Raw genomic sequence first — 15183 nt, forward strand, 5'->3', positions numbered from 1 at the left:
TGTAAACATTTGCTGAAAGTTACCAAAGCAGAACTAAAGAGTTGTGGCTTTTTCTTTCTGAAGTAGTCACGCGTGTCCAGCTAAGATTTTTCAGGTGTTCTTGTGTCTCACCTTCTCCCTATTACAATAGGCACCAAATGGATACGGGTTCATCGGGCAGTCTCAGCTAGGTCCCCGTCGTTCTCTTCCACACCTCTGTATACTCGCCTGTCTCTACAAAAATCAGGATGTTACCAAGGAATTACCGAGAAGTGTTGCTTTTCAACCTGATCAGATACATAGTAAGATGAAGAAAAAAATTGATGTAAAAGTCTCTTGTATGCAAAACTGTCTCACAGTTCTGCTATTTTTGTTAGCTGTGCTATAGAGCAGTTTTCTTGCCAGAGCATCGGTTTGGAAGACCATTAAGGGCAGTTCGTTTCTTTTCCATGAATGGGAAGTGTGCTTTCTAGGGCTATGAGCCAAGCAGTGCTGATGGGCTCAGGTAATGTTATGTTCATCTTTCGCAGGCTTGGATTTACTGACTTTGCTGCAAATGGGAGGCTAGATGCAGGTTGGTGTTTCTTGGTTTAAACCACACCACAGCAGAAGCCAAATACCACTGGGCTTCACCTGGGAGTGTGTTTTGCTAAGGGATCTTAAAATTGTGCCTTCTTGGCCCAGAAAACCCACCTATAAGGCAAGAATAAGGTTGTTCTGGTGGTGCAAGAAGACTTTGTTGCAATGATAGCTGAATCTTCCTAGGCAGAACTCTGCCTCAGAGACACGGTGAGCTCTCTGTTCCTGTAAAGGTACTGTGCATGTTTGGGGAGCTGGGTTCTTTGCATGGGGAGAGAGAGAGTGTCTCCATGCAAGGTACTCAGCGCTGCCAGGGGCACAAGAAAGAGCGCTTGACAGATAAACCAGATTCTTTCCTCTTCATAGGATGCATCTGTATTCCTCAGTGCAGCTCCACGAGAGACACGCACAGGCCAGAACTAGTCGAACTGATGGAGATGCTAATTCAGATCCCAACAGCAGTACTGCTGTGTTGGCCCGTCCAAAGGCTGCACCAGATAGCGCTGTTCAAAACGGCACCTGCACGGCTGTGCTTCTGGTTCAGTCACCTCTGCGCAGACCTGTGGTCCCTGGTGTAGGCATGCCCTCCTACTGCTCTGCTCAGAGACAGGGTGAACTAAGCGGAATGCAAGCAACAGGTCTAAAAACCTAAAAGGAGTAGAGAGTTACTGGTAAACAAATGATGTTTCATTAGCCACAGTGATCCCAAAGCTCCAAACCAGCATGTTAACTGCAAATTTACCCCAAATCTCTGCAAGATATGTGGATGGTTTTTGTATGAAAAGAATCGTTAAAACAGGTAAAATAGATAATTTGTATCAGACTGTCCTAAAGCTGGTCGTCAGATCCCATCTGGCTTTTGTCAAAATGTTCTTTCTTCAGCAGTCTGGTTAATCTGTTCGGATTTGTGGAGTCTTTTCATACAGGACCTAGAAGATGCTATCCCGAACAGATGGATAACCTTAAAGTTTCGAAAAGAAGTTGACATATAGTTAACTTCTCTCATTTTTCTTCCCTTTTAATAAGATGGAGATTATAAAGAGAAGGGATTGTGCTGCTGCAATATGGTCCCACAGTAACTAATTATGTCTCATTAGGTCTGCAAAGGCATCCCAGTTCTCAGTCTTAATGCCAATGCGCTGTAACCAGTGAGCCAAGTTGAATGTAAGTCTTGTGGTATTTTACTGGGATGTCATAATATACTTAGCTTCCTTGCACTGAAGAATTACAGGTAGTGGTATTCATCCATGGATCATTCCTTGCAAATAAATTTGTTGATGTTTGCAGAAAAATGATCTGCTTGTCACTATACTCCCTACACTGGCCCTTGTCCGTGATAGGTGACGCGAATCCGTTTCTCAGCTGGTGAATTTACGGAATGTATTAAAGAAGCCACAGCAATATGTGATGAGCTATAATTAAAACTACTAATGCATGTAAATTCCTTTCCTCCCTTCTGCTTCGATTTACATTCCTACTGCAGACTTTGTTCACTTTTGAGTGAGCTAGAGTCCTAGTGTTGACTGGTAACAATGATTTCTGCTTTCTCTCCAGCACAGTTGCACAGGGAAATAAATTTAGTAAGCAGCCTCGCTGAGGTGTGACACCAGGTATCAAGAAGACTGTGTGGCTTGCAGCTGGCCTGCGAAGCCCTACTCTGTGGTTGTAGTGGCATCATCAGTAAAACAGATCTGTTTAAGAGTGGTAGTTTTCGTGGTCAGTAGCAGGACCAATAATAGTGTTCTCTTAGCTCTGGTACCATCTTTCTTTCCATCTCATCCCTTCTTACTAAAATATCTATGATTTAAAATGAGGTGTTCAAAGGATTAGCCATTTGATGTTGTATTGTCTTACCTAACTAATGCATAAGTTATTTTTAGTGATACTGGAAGATGTGGTTTGGTGTTTAACCACGGAGGTGAACTACCAAAATCAAATATTGAGAGAAATAGCCAAAGCACCTTGATCTGGATCAGTGGGTGCATGAGGAAACTCTTCTGTTATGCTGGATACAGTCAGTATATATTTCATTATTTTGTTGCTAGAGAAATTTGTAAGTGGCTCAGTTGCAATTCTGAGTGACCAAAAAGCGGTTTTAGTTTATAGGTGAAAGACAGGAAAAATGTATGTTAAGATTTACTGTCCTAGCCTTCTGCAGTAGGAAATTAAGAATTTGGATGGATAGTCCTCTTGTAATTGTGTGTATTTTGGAGGTCAAGGGGTTGGGTTTGTTTGGTTTGGTTTTTGCTCAGCCGCTCGTTTTTCATGAGGTAGATGAATGTCTTGTATCAGAATAGTATTTTTCTTTTTGAGGCTGTAAGGAGTTACAGCCTGCACAGAAATAAAAATTCTCCCCCAAAAAAAGAAAAGGGTACTCGAAGGCTGTGTCACCTGGTGAACAGGGGGCTGAATGGAGTTGGGGGAACTCGCTTCTGTCGTGCTGGCCCTGGCCCCTGAGTGCGGCCGAGTTGCGTCAGTGTGTTTAGGCCATTTTGCTTCTCTGAGCCTCTTTCCTCCTTTGCATTTAGTTGCCGTTTATTGTGTTTTCTCATAAGATTTGCATGCAGTTCAAGATCCATTCAGATGTTGTCCACAGTCATTATTCCATCACCTTTTTGCTTCTCTGGACCCAGAGCCCAGGCAGGAATTCCTTCTCCCATATCATAACTCTGAACAAATCCGACTGTAACTTCTCTTACAATTCTCAGTAACTTTGCTGATTCCTCAGTGCCTCCTGCAAGTAAAACATACACTATATGAAGTACCTCTTCTGGTCTGGTCTTATAATCCCCTCTAATACTGCTGTTTATGGCTGTGCTTCTGCTCCCTGCCACTCAGTTACAATTTCCAACCATTCCCTTCACCATTTCCATCTCAAATTGAAGCTCACTTGTGTGGTCTTTCATGGCCTCAACCCAGCTCATGTTTTTCTTTTCCTTATCTTGTTCTATCCTAACCTGTTTGTTTGTTTGGTTTGGGGGTTTTCTTTTAACCATTCTTTTCTTTCACTGCACTCTTTGCTTTTAGACTTTTGCACCTCTTACTGGTATCACATCTACCAGGCTTACGTTGCTGTTTTTGCTGTTCCAACACCCGCTGCTCTTTTGAATCTTTTCCAGCAGGAGGTCTGATCACAGACAGCCAAATAACCGCCCTTTACTGAGCAGCTGTCTGTATTTTCTCTTGTGCTTACTTTGGGCTGTTAGATTTGTGAGGCACAGGATGCAGTTGCTGCCTTTTTGACAAGCCCCATGTAAACTTTGACTGCACTGCAAGTTATTAAAAGCAAAGATCAGGCCTTTTACCTCTCTGACTCTAGTGTGCTTTGCCGGGTACAGCTGAGGTACTGTGCTTATGCCTCGGAACTGAGTGTCTCGACCTCTGGAAACAGAAAGTTATGACCGACAGGCAGGGAGAGGGGAGCACCTCCCACGATGGTGCATGTGCTTCCTGCTATGGTGGGTATCTTCCTCTCTGTTTGTCTCTCCCTAGTAGTTTGTCTGCTGGTATTACTGCGGGTGAGGATGGACCGAGGGATAGTCAACCAATCTCTGACTTGCATGCATATGCTTTTAGTAAGCTGATTTTCCACAACCCGAAGAAGACAACTTGCTTTTGTCACACAGTGTGTTAGCAGAATACATAGCCTTGGTTAAGAACAGTTTTATATTGAAACAAATCTCAGGCTTCCTTTTCCTTTTGTCTTGCAGAGGCAGGCAGCGGCCAAGATTACGTGACCTCAGAAAACCAGCTGCTTTACTACCCTAGTATTACCTACGCTATCATCGGTAGCTCTGTCATTTTTGTACTCGTGGTGGCCTTTCTTGCCTTAGTCCTGCATCACCAGCGGAAGCGCAACAATCTCATGACCCTGCCAGTGCATCGGCTGCAGCACCCTGTCCTGCTGTCCCGGCTGGTGGTCCTCGATCACCCGCACCACTGCAGCGTCACCTACAACGTCAACAATGGGATCCAGTACATGTCCAGCCAGGCCTACCACAGGCCAGTGGACCTGGACTCTCCGCCGTCCTATTCGGAGGCTGTGCTCGACCAAAGGTATGTACAGGAGCTAATTCTGCTCTTGCCAAAGTTTCGCAGTACTGGTTGCAACTCTGTTAATCTGTGCTTCTGCTCTTCATTTATCCTTGTTACCACTTTCGACAGAAGTACAGCGTTGCAGTTCTGTCATGTGCATAGGGCCAAATTTCGGCAAATTTGAGCTCCTCCTGCATATGAAAAATTCATGGTCCTCAGGTCCGCTCACTGTTACTGGTATTAAAGGGATTTAAGGCAAACTCAAGTCATGCTGTCGTAGCAGGTGGTGGTGGTGGTAGAGATTTTGAGCCTGGCAGGAGAATGCAAAGAAATGTATCACTTGTCTAGTAGTGATATCCCGTGCGAGTCTGGAATCAAAACATGAAAACTGAATTTGGAGTTTTGCCAAAAAAACAGTTAGGTTGTATGTCATACTATTTAAAAAAAAAAAAAAATTACCCTGGTCATATGTGCTAAGTATAGAAAGAAAAGAGGTCTTCAACTCTTGCATAAAGAAATTGTGTAGGAAAGCACTACTTTACCAACAGAAGAAAAGAACAGGACAGGACTTTGAAATGGAAAGCGCTGTTCTCATTTTAAATAGCTAAAAGTGCTTTGAAGTTTTATGGGTGGGTGCATTATGATGTTTTTGTAGTTACGACACTGCTTTTATTTTTAGATAATTAACCTTCGTTTTAACCTCTTGTCTGTGAAGTCCTTTCCAAATAAAACTCCTGGACTGAGATCCTCTGTACATAAAAAGGGCATGGTATCAGCTTTAATGATCCAGATTGTTCACTGTCACCCTGTCGGTATTTTTTAGTAGGAACTCTGGAATCTAAGAATGGTAGTATAATCATTTACATTCCTATTCTCTGCTGCATTTGGCAGCAGCTGCCTTGTCTTAATGTTGGGATTCATAATAGTGATATCTTTTAATTAGTAAGGACAACAAAATGAGCAGCTGTCCAGATTGTAATCACTGCTCACCTGGGCTGATACAAACCATCAGCAATTTCAGAGCTAATTGCTCCAAGGACCTGTTATCAATCTGCTAAACCCTTCAGTCCCTTTCCTTGGCTACTATCAGAACCAAAAAACAGGTTTCCTGAATCCGGTACTCATCTTGTCTCTGCTTACTTAGCAGTTGCTCTGCATGTGATATCATGACAGCAAAAGTGATTTGTCATGTGGAGAATTCAGTTTGTTATTTATTTGTAAACTGTAAGCCATTCATCTCTGTCACCTCATGAAGGTTTCCTCAGAGCTTTCTCGTGTTCACATCATTACCTATAGGTGTAAATCCACTACTTACCTTATTTCTTTTAAAGCGCTTTCTCAAGTTGTGTAAATGTTGTACAGGAAAAATTCTTCCCTCTTGTAGCTGTCTTAGAGGGTAAGCCAAGACTTGTTGGAAGTGCGTAGCCATGAAAATCGGAGTGTAAAGCATGGAGTAGGATGTAATTAGCTATGTTGCATCTTGACCAGAAACCTTGGTGCCCAGTGGTGGTGTGAATATTTTGGAATGACCTGAATAACATAGGCGGGTCTGTTTGAGATCTCCTGATAGATGTCATCGTGGAAAATCTAAGTAGTACTGTTTGTTTTTTTTGTAATTGAAAACTATGCACTTTCTTTCGTACCACTGTTTTCAGTAACCTCTTGCAATGTTGTGTGTCTTACAGCAGACCACCTTGGTTTGACCTTCCTCCACCGCCTTATTGTTCTGAATCTGAAGTCCCTAGTCAGCCAGATCTTCCTCCTTACCGATCTCGGACGGGAAGCTTGGTGAGCACGGACACCCCCATGGCAGGAAGCCCTCTGGGCAGCACTGGCAGTTGGACAAGAGACATCCATGACAGCGTGGATGGCCACAGAACTCTTGTCGAGAGGACAGCCGATCAAAGCAATTCTCTGGTCAACCATGTCGCTGAAAGAGAAGTGTAACTGCTCTAGCATTTGGGATGGGCAGGAAGACATTTTCTTTTTCAAGTCTGTGTGGGTTCATCTGCTGTGGCTGGTGGGTTTCAGGGGAACGTGTGCCTGAATGATGACATGATTTGAATCCACACTCAGCTAAAATTTGAATTCAGCGTTCTGCGCTCATCAAAGGCAGAGCTGTCAGAGCTAAACCTAGAGTCACATCAGCTCTCCACAAGATTTCTGCGAGCAAGTTCCGGTTCAGAGGAACATCAGTGCTGTGTCAAAGAACCGATGTGATGTATTTCTTGGACTACTTACTGTATATGAATGTGTATAGGTGCATGTATAATATATACAGATGATGCACACAAAAACTATGCCAGAAGGACTCTTGTTTTCAGACTGCCTCCCATCCTGTTGACGTGTGAGCTGGTTCTTCATACCGCCTGGTGCCAGCTGGTGGTCCTTCATGCACATGACAGGCAGTCTGTCAGCCTGGAGGTCTGGTGCCCAATGCTAGGCCACTGGCAGTGCTCAAATTGCGGAAAATGCCCTACTTGACTCTCTGTTCATGGCCTGGAACATTCTCACTGTGAATGTAATCTTCAAAGTTTAAGCTTGTGAGGATGCAACAACCCTCTAACTGAGCAGATGAGTGTTTTTTCCCAGATGCTAATATCTAGGCCAAATTTGCATGGGTTTTCTCAGGAACACCACAAAGGTTGGCTCATCTGTCAGACTTCAAGGCTTAGTACAGAGGCACTGAAGCTTCTCAACAAACTGGCACAAGACTTTTTTTCAAGTGTGGCAAAGCAACATTACTCTATGTGTTGCTTCTTAAAAAGAAACCATAACCAAACAAGAAAACAAAAAAACAAATAAACAAAAAAATCCCACCAAACTCTTTCAGCTAAATCTGGAACACCAAAACCAGCCTGAGGCAAATGCTCATCACGGAAAGCTGTAGTGTGAATGACTTGTTTGTTACATTTGTAAAATTACTGAAAGCAGGTCAGGTGGTGGGAAGTGTTGAGCTTGTTGGCCCTTGTCTGCAGCGTGTATATGTACCTGCAGGGCTACACACGTTTAATGCTCTCTGTGTGTATGTAGGTGGTGTATTGCACAGGTTTAGTTCTGCTGCACCAGCAGAACTCTGTAATGTCAAAATTTCCCTTATGATATCCTCATTGTTTTTTACAGAGTTTGCCGTTATTCGTGTTCGTTTTTTGAAATTCTAGCTTCTGCAGAAAACCCGAATTATTTGTCTGTTTTGTCCTAACTGTTGGAGTGGTCCCCTGTGAAGTGCGTTTCAGTGCACAGTGTTGAATCACCTGTGTGAAAGCATCTCAGAGGTAAAGGTGCTCAGGGTGGCAAGAGGGGAAAGTAAGCTGTGAATTTAAATGCCACTGCAGTGCTGTGCTTGTGCTCAGTATACAGGAAACAATGCAGCATCTCCCTCTTGTTCAGAGGGAAATGGGCCTGGAAAAATTGTTTATATCTGTCTGACAGACACACTTCCCACTCCTCCTTCCATGTAATGAACAGTGTCATTAAATAGACTTTGCTGTTTAATGGAAATGAAGGAAGCTGACCGCCCACACCTGCTTTCTTCCTCCCCGTCTTTCTAAGGTAACTTCTTTTCCCAAAGGTTATGTGCTCAGAACCCGAGAATTTTTGAGCTGGAGTGTAGGCAGGGGAGCAACTTGAGTTCAGTCTCAGTTCCCACACACACACCTGAATTTTTTTTTGTGTGTTATTTTTTTCATTTCCAGCCTTGGAGTCTACCGCCGTGGTCTGTAAGAGGCAGGGGCCAGGTGGATTTACAAGCACCGGCCTTTTCAGGGCTAAGATGACATGGTGGGGAGCACTGGAGAAGTTTAGTGCTGATGGGCTTGGCTGCCTTTGGAAGCAGCTTAGTGGCAGCCTTTCATTGCGGGCTTAGGCAGCCTGTCTTGAAGTGCATTGGTGCTCCTAGGTCCTACTAAAACAACATACAAGATTGTGAAGGACAGCATAATTACATTGCTTGACCTCCCAGCAAGGATGACATCTGACCCAAAGCAGGACCTGGCTAATTAGTGACTCTGTCGCACTCAATAGGCAGACTGTTGTAATTGCCACACAGCAGACAGATATTCGTTATTTTACAGGTAGGTTGAACTTGGATACATAGCTGAGTTAACAGCAAAGGTGGGTGTAGGGGTGTCTCCTGTGAGCACTGGGCTCTGTTGTCCCTCTTGCCTTTCGTTAAGGTTCTGCTCAGCCTCTGTGAGAGAGCTACTTAATGTTGTATCATAATTAGCCTTAATGTTTTTCTGTTGCAGTTCTTAAAACATTATATTAAACTTTAAAACGTACTATTGGAGAGTTTCCAGTAGTTTCACTGGAACTAGACATTTTTTTAAATTTAAAGTTGCCTAAGGCTGTATTAGTGAAACTAAATCACTGTGTCTGGTGTAACCTGCATGGCACGGGGGACTGCATTTCACCACGTGTGTTCTAAGGCACCAGGGTGTGTGCAGACCAAGTGTTGTTTGCCTATAGAATCTGAAAAACATTGCCTTGCATTGCTGAGAAGTAGGAAGAGAGTGGATGTAGCCTGCTTCTTCTGCCTTCTGTGTCAGTCACTGTCGTATATGTACATATATATATATTTTTAAAAAAGATACGCTTTCAGGTTGTATATATTCATGTAACTTTTGCATTAAGGTAATCCATTTGGACTTTACAAAAAAAAAAGAAAGAAAAAAACATTCTGAATGGTATGATGTTTTCCCTTCCAGCTAAGGGTGTATTTATCTTTGTATAGGAATCTTTTGGTTTTTGAGAACACGAGTTACAAAAGGAGATTGTGCCTTTCTGATTGAATGTTATTTGGGAGGCTGTTAACTACATTTCTGGCTGTTGTTGCGTATCGTTGTCTAGAGATCCAAAAAGAGAAACAGGTCTTGTCTTCCTCTGTGTTGTTACTTACGGGGACCACTGAACTTTGAGGAGTACAGGAGTTTGGTACCTGGTTCCAAAAAGGCATGCTAAAACTTTAAGGGAGGTTTTCATCTTACTCCACTTTTCTGGTTTGTAGAACAGACTTGCTAGTTGGCTCCTTTGGAAATTGCTGTAGTATCACACAGAAATTGTTTATAACATGTCACTTCTAGTAGTGTTAATACAGCGTTATGCTGCATTATTCAGTGGAATCTTTGGGAAGGCATGGTAGCAACAACCATGCTGATGAAATTGAGTATTTCTTTGAAAATCCTGCAGCTTGTAAGGCTGAAGGGGAGCACTCATGAAATACCGTGTGGTAGGATTTCTTTTCAGTAGCCGGTAAAATTGGAATTGATCATTCTGTTGTTTGCCGTTGCTCTTAACCTTTTAGTTTGAGGTTAGTCCTCCAGGAGCTTCCATTTATACTGAATATTTAAACAAATGGATGTTATTTCAAAGACCTATCATTATAAAAGTCAAACAGATTAAAGTTTTCTTCTAGAGCCAAATTCTGATTCCGCCTCTGTATTGAATGGCGACCACTGTAATGAGTCATTCTCCTCAGCACAGGTATTAGTATGTTTGATTCCCACAAAACAATTTGAAGAAATAACTAATTGGGGTAAATGAAGGAATGCAGATTAGCCTGTTGGAAATAAGATTTGGGTTATTTAAAAATAAGCAAATAAGTAAATTTCAGGAGTCTGGAGTGTAACCTCTGCTGAAGTCAGAGTGCTGTGTATTTAACATTGGGCCATTAGTGAATCCGCTTGATAATAATCTGAATTTCCTTGTAAGGCAAATTACAGTTTACCTCTCAGGTATTATGCTAATGCAAAACTGATGGTAATGCTTTTAAAAGACAGTCTGTGAATAATTTTCTTGGCTCTTGTCTGCAGAGACATACAAGACAACACTGACTGCATTGTGATTTTTAAATAACTCCACATTCATTCTTCTTCTCCTGTTAAGTCACATCAGTTTTATTTGCACCACTTCACTTTGATACAGCTAATAGGGCCCTTGTGATAGGTTTAGAAGCTGGGTGGAGGAAGGAGATGATGACTCTCATTTTAATGAATGCTGCAGCTTGTTAATCTTGTGGGCTTTACTTTTTAGACATCTTAAGACAGACAGATGGGTTTAGTAGATAAGAAAAACTATTAACGATGAGAAGGATAGAGGGACACTGATTCTGAATTTAATTTGTAATGAATATTTAAAATTGTATAAGTTAAGGAAGAATTTAATGCTGTATCTGCAACATGGGGATCAGATGGCAAGTACTGTTTTGAACTGTTGCTCATCGGAAGCTACTTTGCATATAGTGCCTGGAACTAAAATGGTAAGACAAGTGCTCTTCTTGCAGTTCATACTAGATCGGAAATATTTTTTATTCACACAAGGCTATATTGCACCCATGGACTAAAATATGCGACTGCAGAAAGAAGTTCAATACTGTGCTGGATTGTGCCTGAATATATCCCAGTACAGGATTGTGGCCTTCATTTGTCCATTTTTTTCTGATTTGAGGGGTTTTGTCAACTTGAAATGGAGATGTTACTAAAGAGCTTTAAGGGAGGTTGTATGGTGAAACCCAGCCTTGTCTTAAACTTTTGTAAACTGGAAATCTTCAAAAATGTATTCTGTATTCCTGAATAAAGTTGGTGTTTTAATACTGTTCAGAAGTGAGGAACGTCCCCTGGCTCATGAAGTCTCAGCTGTTTTAGTCTTATAGCCTCCTATGTGAGGCTTCTTCCAACTTCTTTTGCATTCAACGTTAAGTTTTGTGAAATCTTTGTGGGTTTTAAACATATGTTTAAAAGGAAGTGATATTGGAAGCCCACATGTACATGTGTGTATGAAAATATACTGGTACACAAGTATACAAATGAAAATTGCTTAATATAATAATTTCTCGTTCTTATTTTGCCATTCTGTTTGTACTGTCACAGACGAGGCATCTGAAGCAGTCGTATTTTGTTGTCGCCTGCTTTGTAGCAAAGCTCCAGAGGCTTCAGCAGAGACTGGTGCACTCTGCTGGTTGCTGCATATGGATTTACGAGCAGAGCTAAGGAGCCTTTGGTGTTGGCTTCTACCTCCCCCTTTCCACCTGCCACTTTGCCACCACTTACGTTCCCAGCACAGCATCCCTGTTTGTCTCCGGGTCTGTGATCCACGAGCCAGAGGCAGACAGAGACGCTCTGTGGTGGCCGTGTGTCTGGCCAAAGTCCCGCGTCGGGGCTCTTTCCCCAGCAGACGCCCGATGCAGGCACCACCGGTGTCATGGGAACCATCCAGCCCCGTGAAGTCCAGACCCGCTTGGCATCTGGATCGTAGCCACCCTTCTCATCAAGGTGCTTCCTTAGAGACAGCCCTGTCACTCAAACGACTAGCGTTAAGAAATGCCCCTTGTGTTACGAAGTAATCTTCACAGGCCAAGGAGAATGGGTTCAAATGTTACATCTAAATACATCAATCTATGTAAGTATATAGAGGTTGACAAATACCACTTCCATGACTCATCTTCACTTGCTGCCTTCACAAAGGGGTGTCAGTTTTATCATGGACCTGGTTAATGAAGTCACATACTCTCACTGAAGTTCTCGGGCGGTGGTCTTTGGCACTAGCAAACTGCCCCAAAACAAACAGCGGTGGATCCAGCGGCACAAGGGAGACGGTGCTGTTGGGGCTGTCCCCATGGGCGCTCTGCAGGAGAGGGAGCACTGGGATCCCAGAGCTGGCTCATTCGGCCATGTCTCGGCAAGAGCTGTGCTTGAGAAATGTTGATTCAGACGACAGCTGCTTATGAAAATAAATAGCATACTGTCCAGCTAAGCTCCCTGATTAATCATTTTTATTCTCTCTGCTTCAATTTGTTTAAAGATCTTAATTTTTACACGTTAAAAATTAAAGACGCAGTTTATTTCAGCAGTGATTTCCGAGTGCGGCATCTTTTCTTGCTGATTTGCAAGCAGTCTCCTAATCATTCAGCCTCAGTTATCTATTGGTGAGACAGCTAAGCAGCTTTCCACTTTTTGGGGAGCTGTAGCCCAAAATGATGGGCTGTTAATTAATTGAAGTAAAGGCATCTTCATGTGGAAATTCACAGCTCCTCTTTGCTTTTCAAAGCAAAGCTGAAGGTATGCATATTGCATAAAGCACTTTGGGGAAGTACTGGATTGCTCTCTTCAGGGAATTAACTTTCCTGTTTATCTGCCAAACATACTGTGGATAGATAAACCAAAACGTGATTCTCTGCTTCCCAGAATCCCAGCAGAATTCCTCACAGCCTCGCTGGGGGGACCGCTACAGATGAAAAGGCAGAGCAGTTTTGCGGCTGATCCGGCCCTTTGCATTTCTGTGGGAATGGGCACAAGGCGGTTCAGCAGTGCAGCTGCTCCGGTGCTGGATACCACGCAGAAGACCCCTTTTCACTCAGCACTGAGTTGGGACCATCCCTTCCTATGTGCTTCCCAACAGCCACTGTACAGGTAAGCACTTTTTTTAGTAGCTCTCACCTAAGGTTAATTCCTATCAGTTACCCAGAGGGGAAAAAATTACACAGCTCATTACTTGAAGCCACAGCCTGTAACTCCTTCACATTTAAACCGTGGCCTTTTCTCAGCACAGAAGTACAGGAGCCTTTGTCTGTGTGAGAACAAGAGAAGTAATGGCTCAGCGTGACCCAACGCAGCTCGGCTCGCTTCTACAGGGCTGCCCTGGCAGTGTCAGCTGGGTTGAAGGAACGGTCTGTTGCCTGTGTCTGGAATGCCTGCTATTTCCTTGACAAATGCAAGGCATGCTGCAGCACGGCGGTGAAGTATGATGTTTTATTTGACAGAGTAGATTTTTCTTCTCGTTTGTTTGTGACAGAGTTATTTTAGAAAATGCTCTTCGCCCAGCGCTGCATCCAGAGTAGCGCTAGCTTGGGGAGGTGTGGGGTGAGAGCAGTAAGGTTGGCTGATACAGAGATGGCCCCTCTGGAGGTTTCTGAAGTGTTCCAATGGTTACACCCCAGTAAGAAATATTTAAATGCTGCACAGTAAGTGTCTGTGCAGACCAAGGAAACGTGGTTGATATTTGGCTTCTCTTTGGCTAGTTTCTGTTTACTTAAATACAATGCAAATTCAAGAGCAAAAATTCTCCATGCATCCGTTGCCATGTGTGGTGTTCTCCCGTGGCTGGCTGTGCACAGCACAGAGTTAGCAGAATCAATGAGTTACACTAAGTGGATTTGGAGAGCACTCTGCTTCAGAAATAATGGAGCTGGCTTAAATATCTGCTTTCGAGGTGTGGCGTTAGTCATGCTAGTTAAGACAAGGATTACATAAGATAAAATCATAACCGAGCTGCTACAGGGAAAAAACCCAACAACGCTGTGCATCTGAGAGGTGCAGTGGATCTTTACTAGCAAGGCCCCTCTCTAGGAGCTGGCTGCAGGTTAGAAGTTTCTCTGCCGTGAGCTTGCATGGAGCCGGTGCCGAGGCACGCTCGCAGTTGAAAGCAGTGGCTCTTACGGGTTTGGCAGCACAAGATGGTCTGTCTCTGGTGTCGGATACCTGAGATACATGAAAATCATCGTAGACCGATTATTATTGATAGGACAAGAGGGAATGGCTGTAAAATAAGAGGGCAGATTTAGATTAGATATTAGGAAGCAATTCTTCACCATGAGGGTGGCGAGGCACTGGATCAGGTTGCCTAGAGAAGCTGTGGCTGCCCCCTCCCTGTCAGTGTTCAAGGCCAGGTTGGATGGAGCTCTGAGCACCCTGGTCTAGTGGAAGGTGTCCCTGCTCATGGCAGGGGGGTTGGAACCAGATGATCTTTAAGGTCCGTTCCAGCCCAAACCATTCTGTGATTCTATGATTCTATCACCTTCTTTCAGGAAGCTGGATAGAAATCCTCTGGCTGCTTGGTTGAACTGATCACTCTTGTTACTCTCTCTTCCTTTTTATCGGTTGCAGGGGTGGGAGGAAGATTTGCACTGGTTTCTAAGTGGGGACACCTGAGAACAGGGAGAGACATCAAGAGAGCTTCAGGAATAACAGAACCTGCATTTGCCAAGATCCAGCCTCCTGACCACTTCGGTAGTGCTGTCTTATCCATCCTGTTGTAATCTTTTAGACCCGTTCAATTTAGCAGAAGATTTTTGCAGATATAAGAAAATTTTAAAAAAATAAATTAAAAATAGGTAAGTCAGGACCTGCAGCTAACTGTTTCCAGTTCTCTTCCTTTTTGGAAACATTCAGGCAGTGATTGAAAAACAGAAACAAATAATTGAATTCCATATTTTCTTCTGACCTCTAGGTACTTGTTTGTCTTACCCAAATTTGCAGACTCATTGAAACAGTTATTCTATATAGCTCTTTATGTAGAGAAGGATTCTGGAGTTTCCGGGGTGGGACTTAACATACAGAAACACCTGGTCTGGGTTTCCACAGATTAACAAGTACCTGGACTGTGAATGTCTCCCAGCGGGGAGCTAGGGTGTATTAGAGGTGGCTTGCCTGAAATAATGTTGGTTTAAAGATGCAAGCTGCAGTTGCGGTGTGTTGAGGGTAGGGACACAGGTTCCTGCAGGGGCTGTAGGAACACTTTGTCAGCTGGCCAGCACCAACAGTTTTTGCTTAATGCTGTTGGGAAAGGAGGGGGAGGAAGCGGGAGGGAGAAACGTCA

General features: G+C 43.4%; 2 protein-coding genes across 5 annotated transcripts in view; one reads left to right on the plus strand and one right to left on the minus strand.

The window, feature by feature from the left end:
• LDLRAD3 (low density lipoprotein receptor class A domain containing 3) overlaps nt 1-11381 on the plus strand; it is a 115129-nt gene extending 103748 nt beyond the window's left edge. For all 4 annotated transcript variants that reach the window (XM_075425334.1, XM_075425335.1, XM_075425336.1 and 1 more), the window contains 2 exons: nt 4269-4614; nt 6279-11381. In XM_075425334.1, the coding sequence (XP_075281449.1) occupies nt 4269-4614; nt 6279-6540 (608 nt within the window). In that variant the 3' untranslated portion in view covers nt 6541-11381. The remainder of the gene's footprint in view (nt 1-4268; nt 4615-6278) is intronic.
• The window catches only part of COMMD9 (COMM domain containing 9), a 29949-nt gene continuing 26064 nt past the window's right edge, over nt 11299-15183 (minus strand). The window contains exon 7 of the transcript XR_012764476.1: nt 11299-14066. The gene's annotated coding sequence lies outside the window, so the exon portion shown is untranslated. The remainder of the gene's footprint in view (nt 14067-15183) is intronic.

This window comes from Opisthocomus hoazin, chromosome 7, assembly GCF_030867145.1.
Source record: "Opisthocomus hoazin isolate bOpiHoa1 chromosome 7, bOpiHoa1.hap1, whole genome shotgun sequence".
Taxonomy (NCBI): Eukaryota; Metazoa; Chordata; class Aves; order Opisthocomiformes; family Opisthocomidae; genus Opisthocomus; species Opisthocomus hoazin.